General features: G+C 43.7%; 1 protein-coding gene across 17 annotated transcripts in view; it reads left to right on the top strand.

Moving 5' to 3' along the window:
- Window positions 1-23,654, top strand: part of CNIH3 (cornichon family AMPA receptor auxiliary protein 3) — a 179,363-nt gene that overhangs the window by 80,522 nt on the left and 75,187 nt on the right. For 6 of the 17 annotated variants that reach the window (XR_015143562.1, XM_086345159.1, XM_086345154.1 and 3 more), the window contains exons 1-2: window positions 12,246-12,413; window positions 14,223-14,620. The exons of the other annotated variants lie outside the window; for them this stretch is intronic. Coding sequence is in view for 5 of the 6 variants with exons in the window: in XM_086345159.1 (XP_086201285.1) it covers window positions 14,447-14,620 (174 nt within the window). In the remaining variant the exon portion in view is untranslated. Of the gene's footprint in view, window positions 1-12,245; window positions 12,414-14,222; window positions 14,621-23,654 lie in introns of those variants that run through there. 17 annotated transcript variants of the gene reach the window in all.

The following is a 23,654-nucleotide window of genomic DNA, read 5'->3' as shown; positions in this document are numbered from 1 at the left end:
CAATAGGCACTTATTTTAGTCATTGTGTGAAACCTAGTTCTAAAACCAGCATCAGCAGATGTCCTGTAAAATTTAATTGGTTACATTCAATAGCGCCATAGAGCAGGTCACTTCCTTTAGTTACTTTGGGCACACTTTGCAAATAACTCATCCTGGAGAATTCATTAGAAAGATGTTTTATTCAAAGGCTGCTATTTCACAGGCGTGTTACTGAGATTTAAAAAACAAACAAGCAAACAAACAAATTCCTCTGCTGAGCAATTAGTTAACTAGTAGTACTGGCTTTGAAATTTATCTAGGCCAAAATGATTCTATTCTGTATGACATACAGAATGTTGAGAACTTGATTAACCATCGATTCACATGCTGGAATGTATCTAGAATATTTATTTGTTTGTTTTGGTGCCAAATTACTTTATTTGAAGGAATGGTACTGAGGAAAGAGTTTAAGTAGATGTTTTGGTACTAGAGTGTTTCCTTGTTTCATTTTTAGAAGTATGCGTGTGCATTTAGTTGCTCAGCCATGTTTGACTCTTTGCAGCCCTATGGACTGCAGCCCACCAGGCTTCTCTGTCCATGAAATTTTCGAGGCAAGAATACTGGAGTGGGTTGCCATTTCCTTCTCCAGGGGATCTTCCCAGCTCAGAGATCCAATCTGAATCTTCTGCATCTCCTGCATTGCAGACGGATTCTTTACCACGTTAGACCTGGCCTAACCCTCAGGTCTCTTGTTGGCTCTATATTGGTCAGGATTGCAGTAGAAGACAGATGACACATTCAGAGGAGGTGATTAAGGATGGTTTAAAATTTACAGAAGAGGAGTTGGGTTAAGAAACCAACATGGATAGTGAAGCACCAGGGTCAATCAGAAGGGGAAACTTACCACTTCCAGTCTGGAGGGGCAAGTGGGGTGCAGTTGCCAGAACTTCATGAGAATTGTGGAGGTGAGGGTGCCTCCTGAGGGGCCTGTGGCCTCAGGTGGAGGGGCAGAAACACTGCCTAACGCAGGTCCAGCAGGAAGGGACCCGGGGAATAAGTACCCTGCCAGTGCCTCCTATTGGCCTGAAGTAATAAGAAGCCAGAGGGCAAGGAGAGCCAGGTGGTACATTTCTTAGTGACTGAGCATAGGGTGGAGGAGAGCTGAGTGGGATCTAGAGGGGTAGATGGAGACTTTTCAGCACAGCTCACCTTCAGGTGGAAGGAAAATGGACATCCGGGCAGGAGAGAGGAACCTGGCTAGAATCCTTGGTTTTCACAAATCATTGTCAGTGTTGCTGGTGGCCACTGGAGCTCCATGTAGTAGGAGAACCACAGGATACCTGCAGTGGGGGTCCCTACTGGGAAAACCAGCCTCTTCTTATGTGTTCTCCATCTGTTCAGATGCCTCAGTGGGAGATAGATTCATGGAAGACTATTTGCAGAACATGCAAAATCTGGACAGTATGACTTGTTTTTACTGAGTCACACTTCATGTTGAGTTCTCAGCCATCACTGAGTGTGGCTCTAATGCCAGTCTACCTATTGCTGTGTATGCCCTCTACTGTGACTTAAAATATGTGCGATAAATAACTTAGGTGTGAGTCTTGGGGATAGTTTGGTTCCCCTGAAGAACCCTTTTTCTTTCTGGACATTGAGAACTGCGTAGCTGATTTCTCTTCCTATCTTAATTTCGGGGAAGCCTAGATCCAAATTTTCAAGCCCCCTAATTTGGCTTCCTTTGGGTCCTAGAGTTTGTGTATGTTTGTGTGTGTGCGTGCACATGTGTGTGTGTGTTTCCTTCTCTCAACTTTTACCTTTCATTCAGATTTGAATTTTTTCCTGGATCTAACTTTTATTCTCATTTTTTAAAACTATTTTAGGTAGTTCTGATAAGCTATCTGAAATAACTTCCTATAAGGTAGAGTATTCTATCACATTTTGAATATGGGTAAATTCAGTTAATCACTTAGGGAGTCTGGAGGAGAATGGTCTAGACGGAGGTTCCGAATCCTGGGACCTGCCTCATGATGGATGGACATGTGATTGCCCTCAGGAAACTGACCTCTTGAATGCTGGAGTTCCCTAGGGCTCCATCTTTGGTGCAGAGATAATATTTCCTTAAGTGTATGTGAGGGTAGGAGAAGGATGTCCCTCACTTTGTCTGCAAGAAGCATTGGGTGGGTGAAAGTGAAAGAAAGTGAAGTCGCTCAGTTGTGTCCGGACTCTTTGCGACCCCATGGGCTGTAGCCTACCAGGCTCTTCAGTCCGTGGGGTTTTCCAGGCAAGAATACTGGAGTGGGTTGCCATTTCCTTCTCCAGGAGATCTTCCCGACCCAGGGATTGAACCCGGGTCTCCTGCATTGTAGGCAGACGCTTTACCATCTGAGCCACCAGGGGTGGTTGTGCTCAATTAATGAAGTATTTATGTAGGTATCTTGAGAAGTTTAAAATGCTTCCTATTTGTCCATGTGCTCATTTAACATTTATTGCAAGCACTGGGCCATGGATACAAAGATGGGTAAACTTGTTCATTTATCCTTTCGGTAGAGATTTGTTGAACATCTATTGTGTTGGCCCTAATCCAAATGATGGGAAGGCAGCTGTATAAGGAAAAACTGAGATTTTTCCTTCTGTTGTGTTTCCTTTACAACTTCATTTCTGGTCACCAAGTGTGTGGAAGCCCCCTGCCACACACATCCCACGTAATTCTCTGCAGAAATCAACTGGGTGTCCTACAGTTTAACTCAGTTCTAGCACTGACTGCCTGGAATAGTATCAGATTCCACAGGTTCAAGGCTCAGTCCCTCAAGATGAGGTTCCCTGGTGGCTCAGATGGTAAAGAATCTGCCTGCCAATGCAGGAGATGCAGGAGATGTGGATTTGATCCCTGGGTTGGGAAGATCCCCTGGAGAAGGAAATGGCAACCCTCTCCAGTATCCTTGCCTGAGAAATCCCATGGACAGAGGAGTCTGGCAGGCTACAGTCCATGGAGTTGCAAAGAGTCAGACACGGTGACTTAGCGACCAAACAACAACCCACAAGACGGTTGCCATTTCAGATGCCAACTGCAAGTAGTGGTCCCCAGTTTATATGTAAATTACCTCCTACTTGGCTACAAACTGGAGGTTCCCATGACCCCGTCCCCCTCAGGTTTGATTAATTTGCCCCAGCGGCTCACAGAACTCAGGGAAACACTTCTTTTATTTACCAGGTTATTAAAGAACATGATAAAGGATATAGATGAACAGCCAGATAAAAAGATAACAAAAGTCAGGCTCTGGGAGGGCCCCGAGCACAGGTGCTTCTGTCCGTGTGGAGTTGGGGTGCATCACTTTCCCAGTGTGGATGTCTTCACTAATCTGTGAGCTCTCCAAACCCTGTACTCTTCGGATCTTATGGAAGCTTCCTCACATAGGCATCATTAATCATTTACTCATTCCCAGCCCCTCACTCCTCTCTGCAGAATGAGAAGCTGAAAGTTCCAAGCTTCTAATCATGACCTGGTCTTTCTGGTGGCCAGTCCCCATCCAGGAGACAACCCAGAATTTCCTCAATAGAATGAAAGTTGCTCCCAGTCACTTTGGAATTTATAAGAGTTTTAGGAGCTCTGTGCCAGGAACAGGGGCAGAGACCAATATATTTACTTTCTATTATCTCACAGCAATGATGAACAGAACAGCATCTCTTCTCACAGAGCAGTTCATCCTGAAATCCCAGAGGCACTCATAACCAATGGGGTTCTTTGCATGAATTCTTTCTGTATGGGGGATGTGTGGAGGCTCACTGTTGAAATCAAAGCTATGTCTTCAAATTAGGGTTTATAGATCTAAACTACTGTTAAAGGTAACTTCGCTGGCAGTCCAGTGATTAAGACTTTGTGCTTCCCTTACAAGAGGTTAGGGTTCAATCCTTAGTCGGGGAACTAAGGTCTCACATGCCGCTTGGTGTGGCCAAAACATAGAATAAATTTAAAAGAAACCAAGATTAAAAATAAATAACTTTGTTAAGGTTGTTTGTATCCACAAAGAGGGGCTTCCCATCCTAAGTGATGCTAGTGGTAAAGAATCTGCCTGCCAGTGCAGGAGACATGAGAGACACAGGTTCGATCCTGTAAATAGGAGACCTGGGTTTGATCCCTGTGTCGGGAAGATCCCCTGGAGAAGGGCTTGGCAGCCCACTTCAGTATTCTTGCCTGGAGAATCCCATGGCCAGAGGAGCCTGGCGGGCTACAGTCCATAGGGTTGCAAAGAGTTGGACATGACTGAAGCAACTTAGCACACACACACACACATTCACAAAGAGATTTATAGGTTTTTTCCCATTCTCTCAACACCATGGAATGGTATCTACAGGTAAGAGTTAAAGACAGTGATAAAGTTGAGGACTATGTCTGTAGTTCCTGAGGAGGCTAATATGCTGGGCTTTTCTTGTACAAGGGATGCTGCAGGTACATGATGTGATAACATTTTCCAAGTCTCACATAGCACATTAGAGCAGAGAGAAAGGTAGTTTTCAAGTGGTTCTGGCCATGCTATCCTCATTTTGACTTGGCAGATCAAGGGCAGGGCTTGTGTTTTGACAATGTCCCTATAAAAAGCCGACATGCTTACTGTTCCTATCCAGTGTTCAGAAATGCTATCTGCCCCCATGTGCTGGTTTGGCATACAAGGAAACTGAGGCACGATCAGGCAAAGAGATTACCCAACATCATAGTCAAGAGCAAAGCCCGGACCCAAACTCAAGTTCCTGAGTCCCACACAGGAAGATACCCTTTCCCTGAGCTTGGGCTGTTTACCTTGTATGTGCCTGCAGGTACTGAGGGTGGGGAGGTGGGCTATTGATGCACGCTTGCTGTGAGGTTATCCACCCGCTTTCTCCCCTGCTCTGGAAGGACTGCCAGCAGAGGCATGGCCTGGGCATTTTGGTTTCATTCCCACTTGATACTGTAGTTGCTATTCTTCCACTGAATTATTTCAATTATTAAATGTATAGTGCCTGGCTCTTAAGACTTCTCAAGGCAGATGGTGCTGCTTTGAAAGCCTTAATAAATAAAGTGTTTAGGTATTCCTCTGGTGGGGAAGTCTCTCTGCAGGAGAAGATCATTCCAGCAGGCATTTGCTACCTGAAGTGTTGTTGCAAGCCCTTGGAGGTTTCCACAGAGAGTTATGGCTAAGCCTTCCTTCGCTGAACTCATTCATGGGTGTGTGTAGTTATGGAGGAAATGACTCCCAGAAAAAGGCTTTCCAAGGAAAGAGTCTGCCCATTAGGTGCACTACGGAGGCTGAGTTGAGGGCATTTGATCAATTTTTTCTTCATGATTGATTCCACGTTTGGTTTTGAAGACTTGATTGTTAAAGCCTAACATTCTAGTCCTGGTACAAATCCTTCTAGATTGGGGAAGGAATTCTGCCTTTGTTTTTTTTTATTGAGGTATCACTGACTTACAATATTGTGTTAGTTTCAGGTGTATAGCAAAGTGATTCAGTTATATATATATATATATATATAGTTTTATGTATATATATAAAAGAGTACATATATTCTTTTTCCTTATAGATTATTACAAAATACTGAGTGTAAGTATCCTGTGCTACACAGTAGATCCTTGTTGGTTATCTATTTTATACATAGTAGTGTGTATATGATAGTCCCAAACTCCAATTTTATCCCTCCCACCTCCTTTCCTCTTTGGTAACCATAAGTTTATTTTCTATGTCTATGGGTCTATTTATGTTTTGTGTATAAATTCATTTGTATTTTTTTTTAGATTCCGTATATAAACAATATCATATGGTATTTGTTTTTGGCTTACTTTACTTAGTAGGACAATTTCTAGGTCCATCTATGTTGCTACAAATGACACTGTTTCATTCTCTTTTTAATGGATGAGTACTATTCTGTATTATTTATATATATATTATAATGTGTGTGTGTGTGCACGCACATGCGCATTTGTGGCTGCTCAGTCACTTCAGTTGTATCTCTTTGTATCCCCATGGACTTCAGCCCACCAGGCTCCCCTGTCTGTGGGATTCTACAGGGAAGAATACTGGAGTGGGTTACCATGCCCTTCTTAATATATACATATGTATGTGTGTGTGTATCTATCTATCTATATACCACATCTTTATTCATCAGTCAATGGACATTTATTTAGGTTGATTCCACATTTTGGCTATGGTAGTTAGTGCTGCAGTGAACAATGGGATGCATGTATCTTTTCAAATTATGGTTTTCTCTGGATATATGCCCAGGAGTGGGATTGCAGGATCACATGATAGCTCTATTTTCAGTTTTTTAAGGAACCTCCATACTGTTCTCCATTGGTGGCTGCACTGATTTACATTAGACTGGGAAAGGAATTCTAAAGTCCCAAGGATGTTCCTCTCTGGGCTATTCTTGGGATATACAAATATTTGCATAGTCATTTTCATCTGACTTGCATATGATTTACACATGCCTTCTGAGACAAGTCTCATCCAGGCAGTTTGCAAGTTGAAATTTAATCTCTTCAAGTTAGGGTTGCCCTTCCTGGATTTCTCTCATCTCCTATTATGTCACATGGAGTTGCTATTCCACTCCTGTCATTGAGTCCAAGGACAATGTCCTATTGTCTATCTGCTGCTCCAGGGACAATGTTTTTTCTTCTGTCTGCAGCTCCAAGCATAATGCCTCACAGAGTAGGGGCTCATTAAATATTCAGTGAATGAATTAATAACTCTGATCCCTTTTAGTTGACTCTCCATAGCCTAGTCACTGGGCTTTCCTGGTAGCTCAGTGGTAAAGAATTCGCCTGACAATGAAGGAGATGTGGGTTTGATCCCTGAGTCGGGAAGATCCCCTGGAGATGGAAATGGCAACCTGCTCCAGTATTCTTGCCTGGGAAATCCCATGGACAGAGGAGCCTGGTAGGCTACAGTCCATAGGGTCACAAAGAGTCAGATGTGACTTAACAACAAGTGAAGTCACTGGTGTTGGAGGACAGGAAAGGACTAACTAGAGAACTAAAATCTCATAAAGAAAATGGAAAATAACATAAGAGTCTATCTGTGTGTCTTGGGGACAAGGAAGAACTCCTTTTTTAAAAAGCTTCAAAAAATATAAAACATAAAGGGAAAATTTGATTTCCACTCAATGAAGGATACTACAGTTAATAGGTGATGGATGAGAGGAGGTATTCAATATGTCTAAAACTGAAAGAAGATTCACATCTACAGCACAGTAGCAACAAGTTCGAATCAAAAAGAAAAATAGCAACAACCACATAGAAAAATGGGCCTAGCAGCTAAGCAGGCAATTTACAGAAAAGAAATATAAAAGGTCTCCATTATATGGAGAGAGGCTCTATCTGGAGAAAGCAAGTTAAAACAACAAAAAGATCACTTAAAACCTATTAGACTTCAAAAGGGGGGAAGCTGGATGCTGCTAGGTGTTGGCAGGCAGGTAGGATGAAGAGTCCTTAGCACCCCACAGCGGGGTGCAGCCCCTTAGGAGGGTGGTGGCGGAGTGCGTGCGTGCTTAGTTGCTTCATTGGTGGGCGACTTTTTGCGATCCTGTGGACTGCAGCCCCTTAGTACTTAGTTCTATTAAAAAAAGCCATAAACCTCATGGCCCAGAGGTCCCATTCCTAGGTATAAAGCTAGAGGAAATGTCAGACCAATCCCTAAGGGAACATGCATGGGGATTTTGGAGCATTATTCGATGTGCAAAGGTCATTAGTCTGTGTCTCTCCCTGGGAGCACAGATAGACAAATGGTAGAGGCTATACCTGTGGAGCCCTGTAGCTACTTTGCTAAGTGCAAGAGGTAAGCAAGAGAATGCGATACAGTTAGGTACATTAAAAATGTGCACACACAGGGGACTTCCCTGTTGGCACAGTGGATGAGAGTCTCGTGCCACTGTAAGAGATGTAGGTTCGATCGATTTCTGGCCCAGGAAGATCCCACGTGCTGTGAAGCAATAAGCCCATGCACCACAACTACTGAGCCAAGCTCTGGAGCCTGGAAATTGCAGCAACTTAGCCAGTGTGACTACTGAAGCCCGAGTGCCTAGAGCCCATGCTCCACAAGAGAAGCCACTGCAATGAGAAGCCCTTGTATCACAATGAAGAGTAGACCCAGCTCACAACAACTAGAGAAAATCCTGTGCAGCAGTGAAGACCCAGCACACATGCAAACACACACACACACATGTACACAAACATATGCACATTTTGTAAGAATATAACAAAGAGAAAGATACCCATTAAACATAAACTGATAACCACCTCTAATGGAAGGAAAGGCTAATGGGAGAAAAGGAAACGAATAGATAAATTAGTAAAGTAAGAGAGGGCCTTGCTCAGATCCATGATGACAGTGTGTTATGAACCAAGGAGTGTGGTTAATTCACCCTCTGCTTCTGAGGATCTCAAGCCAAAAGAAGCAACCCACCACCACCAACTTAGAAAAATTTAAGTTCTGTCCTATAGCTTGGGGTCTTGCATCCCTTTATATATATCCCACCTTTAATTTGATTAAAGAGTTCACACTCACATTTGGAAAAGTCAATGTTTTGCTTAATAGGCTGTTGTGCCCTGAGGCTGTTGCTTTTTCGAAGTTAACATGAGAATGAATAAATTTAGTGCTAAAGAGAAAATTATTCTGGCACTTGTTAAAGTGGTAAGGGAGGCTTAATCAGGGCTCTCGCAATAAGGGAGATAGAGTGGGCTCAATTATGAATACAAGGACAACAGAGATTTTTAAAAATATTTATTTTAGTTTTGGCTGTGTTGGGCTTTAGTTGTGGCACATGGGATCTTTTATTGTGGTGGGTGAGTTTCTCTCTAGTTGTGGCTCACAGGCTTGGTAGTTGTGGTGCAGACTTAGATACCCCATGGCAGGTGAGATCTTAGTTCCCTGAGCAGGGGTGGAACCCACATCCCCTGTTTTGCAAGGTGAATTCTTTTTTAAAAAACTAATTAAATTCATTGATTTTTAATTGAAGGATAATTGCTTTACAGCATTGTGTTGGTTTCTGCCAAATGTCAGCATGAATCAGGCAAGGCAAATTCTTAAGGCCTGGACCATCAGGGAAATCCCTGACAATGGGGATTTGTAGCCAATAAGCATGGTAAAGGGGTTGGTGATGAAAAATCACTAAGATGAGACCTTATGGGTGGGTGGAGAGGTTTACTAAACTGACTTACTAGCATTCTTACTGAAGACAGGCCAGGGTGATCAGATATCTAGAGTAGGGATTCTCTCAACCAACTTAGCAAAACTAGACTTGGTAAGGATAGACGCAGAGCCCAGGACTGAAGCCTGGCTGAGAAGAGGACTCAGGAGACCTTGGTCAAGTGACCTTGGTCACTGGGAGAGCCCTGTGCCTTGTCTGCCTTCCCTTTTATGGCATCTCCAACTCCTACCATGGTGCCTGGCAAATGGTAGATCCTAGTAAGTATTTATAAGGAAGAAGAGTGATGGATTCCCTGCGGGCTGGGTGGTGAAGAATCTGCCTGCCAATGCAGGAGATGCAGGTTCCATCCTTGGGTTGGGAAGATCCCCTGGAGAAGGAAGTGGCAACCCACTCCAGTATTCTTGCCTGGAGAATCCCATGGACAGAGGAGCCTGGTGGGCTGCAGTCCATGGGGTTGCAGTGAGTTGGATACGATTTAGCTACTAAACAACAACAGCTGTGATAAGGATGGATCTTCCTGGAAGATTCTCCGGGGTGTTAGAGCCTCCCTGATGCATGTTCACACTTACCCTTGGACATGTGCTCCCCCAGAACTGGGCGCACTGGCTGTGGGGCACTGCAGGCCTGGGGGCTGGAGGGGGCACTTGCTTGCCCTAAGAAACAGAGGACATTGGAACCAGAAGGGAGGAGCAATTCCAAGAGCTGTGTGGGAAGCTGATGGCCAAGACCCAGAAAGGTGTCTGGAAGGTCACCAAACCCTTCAAGCCAGAAATTGCTCCTGAAATCTCAAGTTTGAGAACCAAGGATGGCAGAGCAAGTGCAAGTGTGGTAGGAGAAAGGGGGAACCTGAGGCTGCCAACAGTCACTTAGACTCTGTGGTTCCCAACTTGCATCACATAGCAGGTTATGGTACTGTGGGTGCTGGCTGGGTTAGGGGCTGAGTGGAACAGGGGCCTGTGGCCTGCCTGAGTGAGACCAGGAAGACCTCAGAATGCTGCCCGCTGCTGCCCTCCTGTTACCGAAGAGCTTGTACTGCTTGCTGTGTGACAGGCCAGTAAATTCAAAGACAAGTCTTTGGGAAAAGGGATAGCGACTTTATTTGAAAAGCCAGCAGACGGAGAAGATGTTGGACTAGTGTCCCAAAGAATCATCTTTTTTTTCCCTTAGATTTGTTTTTGATGTGGACCATTTTAAAAGTCTTTATTGAATTTATTACAATATTGTTTCCATTTTATGTTTTGGTTTTTCTGGCCACAAGGCATATGGGATCTTAGCTCCCCAACCAGGGATTGAACCCACAGCCCCTGCATCGAAGGTGAAGTCTTAACCAATAGACCACCAGGGAAGTCCCCCAAAGAATCATCTTACCCAAGTTAAAATCCAGGCTTTCTTTTATACTAGTGGAGGACGGGGTATGGCTGGTTATTGCAGACTTCTTTGTGTAAGAATCTTTTGTTCTTGAAACTGTCCCTGTAGGTGTTTAAAGATCATGACTTTCCGGTAAACCTCCAACAAGACAAATGATATTCTCTGTTCTGCAACTTTTTATCTCTGTGTGAATGAAAAAGGGTTATGCCTCTAAAGGTCGGAGCCTTGAGGATGGGCTGTCCTGTACATCCCAGGCTACGTGCGGCATTCTTGTAGTGAAAGCAGAGTGGAATACAGAGATTAAAGTAAGAGAAACATTCAGAATGGAGTGGGATTTGTTCTTCCCTGTTCCACTCCCACCCTTCCCTCACTGCGTGTGGGCTGCCTCGCCCACCCCAAGTTAGCAGAACGTGGGGGCCTTCTCCTGACCTCCTCCCTTCTGGAATGTCCCCTGGCTGAAGCTGTGCCTGCCTGGTCTCCTGTTCTCTTGGCTCCCATGCCAGACATACCTGGCTCTGGGGCGTCTTTGTTTTTTGTTAATTAGATGAGCACCGGGGAAACAATGTCAAAACTGACTGTGTCTGCACTGGCACAGGCAGTGGCAAATAGGCTGTGTCCTTGTGTCCCCAAGTGTACTCGTCATTTGGGTCCAGGGGTTGGTCTGGGGGCTGATGTCTGCTTTCGCAGCTGATGTGCTGATCCCAGCCTCCTTCCCAGTATACCAGTGCTCAGTCTCCCACCGGGGACAGGATGGGCCCTGCCACTTTCTCATCCATGTGTAGCCTCAGAATGGTTCCACACCTACCTACATCCTCCTCCCCTAAAGTGGCTGGGTTTTTCTGGATCCAGACTGTGATGTTAATAACTGTGCTCAAGGCCAGGGAAGTGGAGTCCTAGCATCTGCATGCTGGTAATAACTACAGTAATAAAAATAACAATATTTACTCTTGCCACTAGGCATTGTACCCAGTGCTTTTATGGACATTATTTCCATTAGTCCTCACAGCCACAATAGGAAGTGGGAACCATTACTGTCCCGTCTTTATATTTGAGGACACTGTGGTTGGAAAGGTTAAACAGTTTGCCTGCCGTCTCACAAATAGATGAGGTGGAGTTTCGATTTGAACTGAGACTTTCTGACTCACAGGCATAGGCTTAACCATTCTACCATGTGGCGCCTTCTCTGTAACGGCAGTTCACTCCTCATCCAGCCCCATCTTTATCTCTCCTGCTCTGATGCTGTGATCTGTGGCACCTCATTTCACACTCATGGTGCCGTGTAGAGGTAGGGATGGTTATTATTTCCATTTTCTGAATAAGGAAACCACAGTCTGGAGAAGTGAAGTGAGATTTTCCCAAGGTCACACAGCTAGTCTTTGCAGGGTTAAGACCCCACCGAGCCCTCCTCCAGGTGTGGGCTTCTTGCCTCTAAAGAGACAGCAGGAGGCGTGGAGTTGATGGTGGCTCACTTAGCGATGGTGCAGAGGGGGCTGTGGGGCCGGCAGAAGTGGTACCCATGAGTGTGGAGCTGATGCTGCTTTCTTCCTGGGGGTTCAGGTGTGGCTTAGCAAACTGTTGCCCATAGCCATTTAGAATCCGTGAATAGAACCTTTAGGATGCTTCAGCTGCTCCAGCGTCAGACATAAAACCAACACTAAACTGAAGCCATCTGTGTTACAACCAGTAAAGCTGTTCCCATCCCCCTTCTCTCTCCCATCCAGTTGAACTCCTGACTCTCAAAAATGGCCCCAAGGCTTGGGCAGTGGTTTGAAGGAATTACTCCTGTTGGGACAAGACATGGAGAAGAAGTTAAAAAAAAAAAAAAAAAACAACTGACTTCTTTCTAAATTAGAAGTATATTCTAAGCATGACTTTAGGGAACTTACAAGGTATGTGGTGAGTGTAAATGCCTGTTTCCCCAGGGAAGGTATATATTTTGGGTTGGAAATGCTTCTGTTGGCTTCTTTCACACTAACCAACTTTCACTGATAGCACCCCATGCCCTTCTCTTCTGGTAAACATCTTAGGTCACAGCAGCAACAATTTCAGATATTTTGCAAGTAGAGTGTATTGGTTTCCCAGGGCTGCCTTAACTAATTGCTACAAACCCGGTGACTCAGTAGGAATTTATTTTTTCACAGTTCAGGAGTCTGAAAGTCTAAAGTCAGGGCATGTCCCTGCTCCCTCTGACAGCTCTAGGCAAGCTCCTTCCCTGTGACTTCCAACTTCTGCCGGCTCCTGATCATCCCTCGTGCTCCTTGGTTTGTAGCTGCATCATCCCCACCCGCCATTTCTGTGTGGCCTTTTCTGTGTCTTATAAGGATGCTGTCACTGGGTTTAGGGCCTCTAATCTAGTATGACCTCATTTTAACTGATTATTTCTGCAGCAATTCTATTTTCAAATAAGGCCACGGGGACTTCCCTGATGGTCCAGTGGTTAAGAAAATGTCTTCCAATGCAGGGAACGTGGGTTCGATCCCTGGTTGGGGAACTAAGATCCCGCATGCCACGGGGCAACTAAGCCCGAACGCCACAACTACTGAGCCCATGTGCTGCAGCTACAGAAGCCCGCAGGCCACAGCAGGGACGCAGCCTGACCAAAATTAAAAAAACACAAACAAAAACGAAATAAGGCCACATTCTGAGGTTCAGCCCACAACATGGAGAAATCAAAAAAGAAGGTCTGCCCAGGTGGCCCTACTGCAGACAAGAGTCTGAACACATATCTGGGTGAAAGAACTGTCCCTGTTGATAGATGGTCAGTAGACAGAACTTCTGGGGGTCTCAGGCCATGTGCCCTCCCATTAGAAAACTTTGAACAGCTCTTCTCGTGTCCAGTCATTCTCTGGGTTGGGTTAACCCAAAGTCACCCTCTGGCTTTCTGGGTCTGACTAGCCAGGATTCCTGGTCTTTCCTCATACTGCCTCTGAGCACTGACTTTACATTTGAGTGATTTAACGGCCTCGCAGGAAGGACCAGAAGATCATCAGCTTGCCACCTGCTCCCCAGTGTGCACACACGGCACTGCTTTCCCACACTGACCTGTCTCATATCGTCCCTCTTGGTCACACCCCTTCGTTGGATTGTGAACCACAAGCGGCCAAGGCACTTAGTTCTGAGAGTCACGTAGAGGCCACGTCACCAAAGGAGCAGTTGGGCTGAACGGGGTCTCTCCTCTCAGGTCTGCTTTGAGGAGTGGGTTATTTGAGTCCCACACAGGTAGGATTCTTGGTCAGTCCTGCTCTGGGCCCCATCCCCTCCCGCTGTCTCTCTCAGTCACTGGGCTTTACCTGCTGTGGCCTTTCTGCCCCTCACCCATGATGACCTTGTTCCCCCCTGGGGCCTCTGCAGCATAATAACTTCCTTCTTTTGAAACTTTCTGTGTCTGGTTCCTGATCACTCAGTCTCTCAGCTGAGGTGGTACCTCCTCCGAGAGGCCTTCCTTGACCACCCCCACCCCCCCAGTTTTATGTCTCCATATCACCTTGTTCTTTCTTCACACAGCCTGGCATTTTCAGATTTTTGTTTGTTTGTTTGTTTATTTGTTGATTCTGTCTTCTGCCCTTGTCTGTAATGACAGAGACCTTGTCTTCTGGTTCACTGCTATATCCTAGAGCCAAGACCAGTGTCAGGGACATCGTGGGTGCTTAGTGAAGAGTCTTTGGGGCATCTTCAGTAACTCAATACTTTCTTTTTAGGATTTCAAGTCACAGAGAGACAACCACATGGAGTATGTAGACAACTGCATGGTGCTACGTGGAGCATCAGCTGATCAGGATTCAGAAACTGGGTCCTGGTGTGGGCTGTGGCTAGCCCACTCTGCTGTGGCCAGCACTTCATTCAGACGCTCTGCCTGGGGCTTGGTTTCCCCAACTCTACACTAGGGGCACATCCCCATCCAGTGCATGGAGTCTTTGTGCAGATGAAATGGTGCCGGGAAATAATGGGACATAAATGTGCGACTGTGAGGCTTCAGCCCGCGAAGATCTTTCAGAAGCCAGAGGACACCGTGGAAGGAACACAGAGGAGAGAATGTTCCATAGAAAAGAGGCTTCTCCAAACGCGAAACTCTCTGACGGGGCAGCCCTGGGGACTTGTAAGCTAATGGGGGTGGAATTTTCTCTCATTATTACTCTTCCAGGAAGGTTTCTGCCATAGTAGAGTACAGTTATTTTTAGCAAAATAACTGTTTCAGACAAGCAAGGTAACTTTTAATCTCCTAATTATAAATGCTGTGGGCCTAAAGAAAGAAGGCTTCCTGAGAGGCTTAGTAGAGGACTTTGTAATTTCCTGTCCCTTGAGGTGGCTTCCCAGGTGGCTCAGCAGTAAAGAATCTGCCTGCCCATTCAGGAGTTGTGAGTTCAATCCCTGGGTTGGGAAGATCCCCTGGAGAAGGACATGGCAACCCACTCCAGTATTCTTGCCTGGAAATTTCCATGGACAGAGGAGCCTGGTGGGCTACAGTCCATAGGGTCACTGAAGAGTTGGACATGACTTAGTGACTGAACAATGACAACAGCCCCTTGAGGTGGGGCCAGGCTTCACCCCACGTGGGGATGTGGACTGATGGAATGGAGGCTATCTAGAGTTAGGGCCAACCCATGCCTGGCTACAGGAGGGGCTCTAGTCCATAGTGAGGCCCCTCACAGAGTGAACTTTTGAATTTTCTGAAGCATAGTTGATTTACAATGTTATGTTAGTTTCTGGTATTGGTATGCAGCAAAGTGATTTTATATATATTTACTTTTTCAGATTATTTTCCAGTATAGATTATTAAAAGATATTGAATTTAATTCTCTGTGCTATACAGTAGGCTCTTTATCTATTTTACATATAGTAGTGTGTATATATATTAATCCCAAACTCCTAATTTATCCTCCCTCTTCCCCTTTAGTAACCATAAATTTGTTTCTATGTGAGTCTATTTCAGTTTTATTGTTGTTCAGTAGCTCAGTCGTGTCCAACTGTTTGCTACCCCATGAACTGCAGCACGCCAGGCTTCCCTATTCTTCACCACCACCTGGATTTTGCTCAAACTCATGTCCATTGAGTTGGTGATGCCATCCAACCATCTCATCCTCTGTCACCCTCTTCTGCCCTCAATCTTTCCCAGCTTTAGTGTCTTTCCCAAAGGGTTGGCTCTTTGCATCAGGTGGCCAAAGTATTGGAGCTCCAGCTTCAGCATCAGTTCTTCCAGTGAATATTTAGAGTTGGTTTCCTTTTAGATTGACTGGTTTGATCTCCTTGCTGCTCAAGGGACTCTCAAGAGTCTTCTCTTGCACCGCAACTTGAAATCATCAGTTCTTACACACACACACACGCTACATTTTATTTATCCATTCATCTGTTGATGGACATTAAGGTTGCTTTATTGTCTTGGCTACTATAAATAGTGCTGCTATGAACATTGGAGCTCATGTATCTTTTCAAATGGGAGTTTTTGTCTTTCCCAGATATATGTCCAGTAGTGGGATTGCAGGATCATATGGTAGTTCTATTTTTCCTTTTTGAAGGAAATTCCATACTGTTTTCCATAGTGGCTGCACCAATTTACATTCACACCCACAGTGTAGGAGGGTTCCCTTTTCTTCACATCCTCTCCAGCAGTTAAAGACTTTTTAATGATGGCCATTCTGACTGGTATGAGTTATGATTTTTATTTGCATTTCCCTAGTAATTAGTGATGTTGAGCATCTTTTCATGTGTCTGTTCACCATCTGTATATCTTCTTTGGAGAAATGTCTGTTTGGGTCTTCTGCCCATTTTTTGATTTTTTTTTTGTGTTGAGCTGTATCAGCTCTTTGTATATTTTGGAAATTAATCCCTTGCTGGTTGCATCATTTGCAAATATTTTCTCTCAATCAGTGGGTTGTCTTTTCATTTTGTTGGTGGTTTCCTTTGCTGTGCTAAAGCTTTTAAGTTTGATTTGATTAGGTCTCTCTCTCTCTCTTTCTTTAAAATTTCTTTTGCCTTAGGAGACTATTCTAAGAAAACATTGCTATGGTTTATTTCAGAGAATGTTTTGTGTATGTTCTTTTCTGGGAATTTTATGGTGGCAGGTCTTATGTGATTGACCATAGGCGTGAGGATTCATTTCTGAGCTCTCTATTCTGTTCCATGGACCCATGTGTCTGTTTTTGTGCCAGTACCATGCTGTTTTGATGACTGTAGCTTTGTAGTATTATCTGAAGCCTGGGTGAGTTATGCTTCTAGCTTTGTTCTTTTTCCTCAAGATTGCTTTGACAATTCTGGGTCTTTAGTGCTTCCATAAATTTTAGGATTATTTGTTGTAGTTCTCTGAAAAATGTCATGGGTTGTTTGATAGGGATCACATTAAATCAGTAGATTGCTTTGGGTAGTATGGCCATTTTAACAATATTAATTCTTCCAAAGGTCTGTGAATTGTTGAGTCATTATCCTGGGCCCTGATGGTGCTGGGAAGAGCCAGAGGGTTTGGGTCAGGACCTTTGGGAATGAGTTAGCTTAAGCCTAGTGGTGGCAAGGACAGAGCTCTAGGTTCACAGAGATAGCTTCACATCCAGAGTGTTTCTCTGCTTGGACCTCCCTCCCTTTCTGGACTCCTTGGGCCCCTGGCCCTGCATCTCCTGGAGCCTCCACTCTGCACACAGCTAGGTGCTGGCATCTGACTTTCTGTCCCTCTTGAGCAGCGTCCCCTGCACAGCGCAGTCCCAGGCAGGATTGTAGGCAACCTGATTGGCTAAAATGTTTGTCATGCAGCTGGTGGAAGAGCTGCTTGTCTTGCTGTGTCTCCACTGTCCTGCTGCTGCCTTGTCTAGTCTTTTCTGTGTTCACTCAAAGCTCCATCTCAAAAATTTGTCAAGAGAACAAGGAAGGAAGATTCCCTATACAAGAAAGTGAAATAAGCAGTGAAGGTGGCTCTGATATTAATTCAACCTATAAGTTTGACAACTGTGATGAAACTGGCTAGTTATAAGTCACACACTATCCAAGCTCATGTAATAAGAAATAACCTGATAGTCCTAAATCTATTAAAGAAACTGAATTTTTAGTGTAAACTTTCCCTTATGAAAACTCTAGATTTTAGGAAAAAACCTAAGAGAAAATCTTTGTGGCCTTAGGAGTTCTCAGATCCAGCACCAAAAATACAATCAATAAAAGAAAAACTGATAAATTGGATAAACTGATAAATATTAAAATGAAAAACTTTTGCTCTGAGAAACATCCAGTTAAGAATGAAAAGACATGATACAGAAAAGAAGAAAATATTTGCATATGATACAAATGAACTTATTTACAAAACAGAGACAGACTCATAGAAAACAAATTTATGGTTACCAAAGGGGAAGTGGGGAGAGGATACATTAGCAATTTGGGATTAGCAGATGCAAACTACTATATATAAAATAGATAAACAATAATGTCCTACCTGTAAAGCATAGGGAACTATTTTCAATATCTTGTAACAAACCATAATGGAAAGAAATATGGAAAAGCATATATCTATATATGTATACCTGAATCACTTAAACCAGAAACTAACAACATTGTAAATCAACTGCTGTTGCTACTGCTAAGTCGCTTCAGTTGTCTGACTCTGTGCGACCCCATAGATGGCAGCCCACCAGGCTCCCCCGTTCCTGGGATTCTCCAGGCAAGAACACTAGAGTGGGTTGCCATTTCCTTCTCCAATGCACGAAAGTGAAAAGTGAAAGTGAAGTTGCTCAGTCATGTCCGACTCTTTGCAACCCCATGGACTGCAGCCCACCAGGCTCCTCCATCCATGGGATTCTCCAGGCAAGAGTAAATCAACTACACATCGATTAAAATTTTTTGAAAATTTCAATTTGCATAACTGACAAAGATTTGTATCCAGAATATACAGAGAACTCTCAAAAACCATCAATAAGAAAACAAAGAGATCAATTTTTAAAAAGTTGGGCAAGTGATTTGAACACACTTCACACATCACCAAAAAAGACATACATATGACCATTAAGCCCACAAAAAATTGCTCAACATCATTAATTATTGGAGATATGAGATATCTCTACACTTCTATTGTCATGGCTAAAATAAAAGAAACCCAAACTGACAATACTAAGTTTTGATGAGGATGTAGAGTGATTGGAACTCTTTTATGTTACTAGTGGGAATACAAAATGGTACAGCCACTTTGGAAAACAGTTTCTCCATTTCTTATATAAACATACAGTTAGTTACCACATGAACCAGCAATACATGTCCTATTTACTCAAGAAAATTGAAAACACATTTGCATGAAAACTGTTACGCAGATGTTTCTAGCAGCTTTATTCATAACTGTAAAAAAACTGGAAAAACCCACATGTTCTCTCTTTTTTTTTTAAAGAAGTTATTTATTTGGCTGTGGTGGGTCTTAGTTGCAGCACGTGGGATCTTCAGTCTTTGTTGAGGCATTCGGGATCTTTGGTTGTGGCATTCCAGTTCTTAGTTGCGGCACGTGGGGTCTAGTTCCTTGACCAGGGATCGAACCCAAGCCCCCTGTATGAGAGTTTGGAGTCTTAGCCATTGTACCACCAGGGAAGTCCACCACGTGTTCTTTAACAGGTGAATGAGTAAACAAACTTTGGTCATCTCTAGTGGAATACTACTCAGCAACAAAAAGGAGCAAGCTAATGATGTAGCTAGGTTGCACGGGGGAGCAGAGGCTCAGATAAGCTGGCCTTTGGATACAGCTGAATTAAACCGGTCATCCTTTGATCATGGCATCGTCATCATGCTTTTCTCACAGTCCATCACTGATGCTAATGGCATGGCTCCAGATAGAAATCTGTGGCACCAAAGGGCTCCACTATCCTGTACTGAGTGTTCTGTTCTCAGATACTGGCCAGGAGTCTGGGAGTGGGAAACTAGGAACTAGTGCTAAGAAGCTGCTGCTGCTGCTGCTAAGTCGCTTCAGTCGTGTCCAACTCTGTGCGACCCCATAGACGGCAGCCCACCAGGCTCCCCCCAGAGTGTAACCCAAACCTCACAGCTTCTGGGAAGCTTTGTTTTTGTTCCACAGAGATAGGTGCTCATCCCACCTGTCCTTGGACTGTGTTTCCTTCTCTCTGTGTGTACTGGAGGTAGGGTGACTTAATGGTAACTGTATAGGTTTTAGTGTCGGAGAGGCTTTGGTTTAAATCCTGGCCCCAAAGCAGTGATCTTGGACAAGTAATTTAATCGCTTCTGGTCTCAGTTTTTTAATTTCTGAAATAGGGACAAAACTAGTACTTATCTTACGGGGTGGCTGAAGACTTAAATGATAAAAAGCATGTTTAGTGTGAAGCCTAGAGCCCAACATGTAAGCATGCACTAAATGGTAGATATTATTATAGTTGTCTTGTTAATAGTACTTATCACATTATAGCATGATGATCTGTTTACATGCTTGTCTTCTTTTCTAGACTTGTTGAGGACAGGAGCTGTATTTTGTTGATTTTTGTACCTGCAGGGGCTAGCCCAGTGCCTGTGGGTAAAAAGTGCTCACTGAATGTCAAGTGAATGGATGGATTGTTTAGTTAGTAGTTAGCGGAAGGCAATGGCACCCCACTCCAGTACTCTTGCCTGGAAAATCCCATGGACAGAGGAGCCTGGAAGGCTGCAGTCCACGGGGTCGCTGAGGATCGGACAGGACTGAGCGACTTCACTTTCACTTTTCACTTCCATGCATTGGAGAAGGAAATGGCAACCCACTCCACTGTTCTTGCCTGGAGAATCCCAGGGACGGCGGAGCCTGGTGGGCTGCTGTCTATGGGGTCGCACAGAGTCAGACACGACTGAAGCGACTTAGCATGCATGCATGCCAGGGAGGGGATACTGAAAGCCTTTCTGTCCATTACCATCACCATTATCAGAAAGCCCATGAAGTAATTGTTATCTCATGGAGCTTGAAGGCATAAGCTTCACTCTGGCCTTCCTTTTTTCACACCTTCCTTCAAGTCGGGTCCTGAGATGGGCTGTGGTTGCCTGCTGTCAGACTCAACTCAGCAGCTTGAAACCCCCTGGGGCTCCTGTCAAGCTGCTTCAAGCATCAGCTGCCTTTGTTCCCTTCAGCCCAGACTCACATCCCTTTACTTAGATAGGGAGCGGGCTGGAGGCGGGAATCACGCGGGTTTGTGTCTTCAGTTACAGCAGTGATGTGGGGGGCTTGATCCCTTTTCTGAATGGACTACCAGCCTCTTTGGGGAGCTTATATATGTTGTATCAACAGTAATGGGGTTCTAACGCCATCCAGAGATTTTTAGTTGACTAGATGAAATCTGATGAATTGTCTTTATAATTAGGTACATAATGAGTGGAATGCTTGCTTATGTCAGCCTGCTGGGATCTAGGAGGGCGATCTTCAGGCTCTGCCCTTGGTTCTGCTCAGTTTGCATTTATATCTGGGGATATAGATGTAGATGTTGAGCACATTATGTTCATTAACATTTGTAGTTTGGAGACATATCTCAACACATTGGACCAATAGGGAGGAGTTAAAAGGGATAAATGTCAGTTACCGCTTTTAGCGACCAATAATCCAATAATGGGTGTGTGGAATGAAATGGGTTTAGTTTAACTGAAGCACATAAAAAAGACCTGGGCTGTTATGTAACGCAAGTTCAGTATGAAACCAGGCATATGATGTGTCTACAAAAAGGCTAATGCTATCAGGTCACGTTAACAGAGGTACAGTTTACAGAACAGAGGAGGTGAGTGGTGCTTTTACTCTCTGAGCCAACTGACCTCACCTTGAGTATGGTGTTTAGTTCTGACAGTCATGTTTTAGTAAAGACATTTACAACTGTAATGTGACTGAAGGACAATCAGAAGGGTGAGATAATTTAGTGCCAGTTAATATAACGGCTGCCCACTCCAGTATCCTAGCCTGAAGAATTCCATGGACTGTATAGCCCATGGGGTCACAAAGAATCAGACATGACTGAGCGACTTAAAAAAAAAAAAAAAAAAAAAAATATATATATATATATATATAATATATATATATATATAATGGTTGGAGAGATTTAGCCTGAAGAAGGATTTGCTGGGTTCACCATAGCTGTCAATACTGATAGGAATTCCTTGTGGAAGAGGGATTCAGTGATCCTCTGTGTCTCTAAAGCAGTGCATTATAATAGAACCTTCTGTGATGATGGAAATGTGTTATATCTATGCTGTTTAATAGCTACTAGAAAGATGTGATTTTAAGCAATTAGAATGTGGGAACTGAATTTTAAATTTAATTTTAACTAATTAAAATTAAAATAGCCAAATGTGGCTACCATATTGGACAACATGCAGCTCAGAGGAGAAATAAAAATAGAACAGAGGTTAGCAAGTTTTTTTCATTAAAGAGCAAGATAGTAACTATTTTGAGCTTTGCTGCCCATATGTTTTCTGTTGCAGCTACTCAACTCAGCCACTGTAGTGCAAGAAAATAGACCATGTATAAAAGAATGCATGTGTCTATGTTCCAATGAAACGTTATCGATGGACACTGAAATTTGAAATGATCTAATTTTAATGTGTCACAAAATATTATTCTTTTAATTTTTTCTGTTATTCTAAATATGTAAAAACCATTCTTAGCACACAGGTTGTGCAGAAATGAGTGGCCAGCTAGATTTGACCTGTGGGCTGTGGTTTGCTCACACTGGCTTAGCATGCGGGTGGAAACCTTAGGGAGTTATATGTGAGTTCAGTTAAGGAAGATAATGATTAATTAGAGGTAGCCAGGGATAGAAGGAACATCTTCAGTAACTGGTGAGTTTCTTGTTACTAAAGCTTCAGGTATCAGCTGGATAATGAACTATCTGGCAAGGGATGATACAGAAATGTGTCTCTCTAATATTACTTACACTAGAATTCTCCCCTAATTCTGTAGGAGTATTAAAATCAGAGTGACATGTGACTGAGCTAAAATCATACCTGCTTTTTTAAGGGAAACAAGTCATTTTCCCTCACTCGGTACTTGCTCTCAACCCCTGCTGCTGGAACAGGGACTGTTTTGGACAGGGGCACTACTAGCTTCATCGTTTCAGCAATTCTCCCGAGTGTTCAGGGACCCCTGGGATATGCCTTCCTGGGGGAGTTGGTTTGTCCATTTGTGTGCAGCCCAGGACAGATCCTGAGACCTTCGCACCCTAGGAGAGGACACCCTACTGGCTGTACACACCTTTGTTCTGTTATTGAGTCCCTGGCGACACCTGGGGGACAACGTGGTGGGGGTTAGGACTTCTAGCTAGTTCTTTCTGTGGCTGGGTCATGCCTCATTCTGTGACTGGAGAAGGGCACCTCTAATATTTTCCCCTTCAGACAGATAGGGAAACCATTGCTTTCTGGGGACCTCTGAGTTTCTGTCCAGAATGACCTTGAGAACTCAAGTCCAATGGAGTAAGCTTGACACCTTGATTGTCCAGGAGCTGATCGTCCAGCCTTTTGATGACTAAAGATTCAATTGTTCCTAGTATTGTCAACTCTGCTTTCTTAATTTTCTCTTCTCCCTTTTGCCTGACTTCTATCCATTGAACTTCTAATCAGCATCTCTGCCAGAATAAACAAAAGTAAAAAATAAACAACTTTTTCCTTCAGGAGAAAATGGAAAGTGCTGGTTTCAAGTTTTAACTTTGTGTGTGTGTGTACCTTTATCCAAAGCCCAGCCTGCTCTCACTGTAACAAAGTTTTCTCTACATTTTTATGAAGCACAGGAAACTTAAAAAAACCTTTATTTGGGGGATTTAAAAAATTCAGATAGTTGACATACAACATTGAGTACATCTAAGGTGTACAGTGTATAGATTTGGTATATTTATGTTACAATATGCTTGCCCCTTTCACCTTAACTAACACCTCTAGCCCATCACAGTTACCATTTTTTCTAGTACTTGAAACAATTAAGATCTAGTCTCTTAGCAAGTATAATGTTTATAATACAGTTTTGTTTTCTGTTACCACTGTACAGTGTATTAGGTCTCCAGGACTTATTTATCTGCTATTTTAAATATGTACCCTTAAACAACATCCTTCTCATTCCCCATGTAGGGGATTTTCAGGCATATACAATGTAGACAGGAGAGTACAGTCAACCCCAAGTGCCCCTCACCAGCTTTGACAGTGATTCCTGGCCAGTGTCGTGTCACTGGCAC

The sequence above is a fragment of the Bos grunniens genome, chromosome 16, assembly GCF_055505025.1.
Source record: "Bos grunniens cultivar Pamir isolate PY7600 chromosome 16, Bosgru_T2T1.0, whole genome shotgun sequence".
Taxonomy (NCBI): domain Eukaryota; kingdom Metazoa; phylum Chordata; class Mammalia; order Artiodactyla; family Bovidae; genus Bos; species Bos grunniens.
The sequence above is the reverse complement of the archived record's forward strand: the minus strand, read 5'-3'. Positions and strand labels throughout refer to the sequence as shown.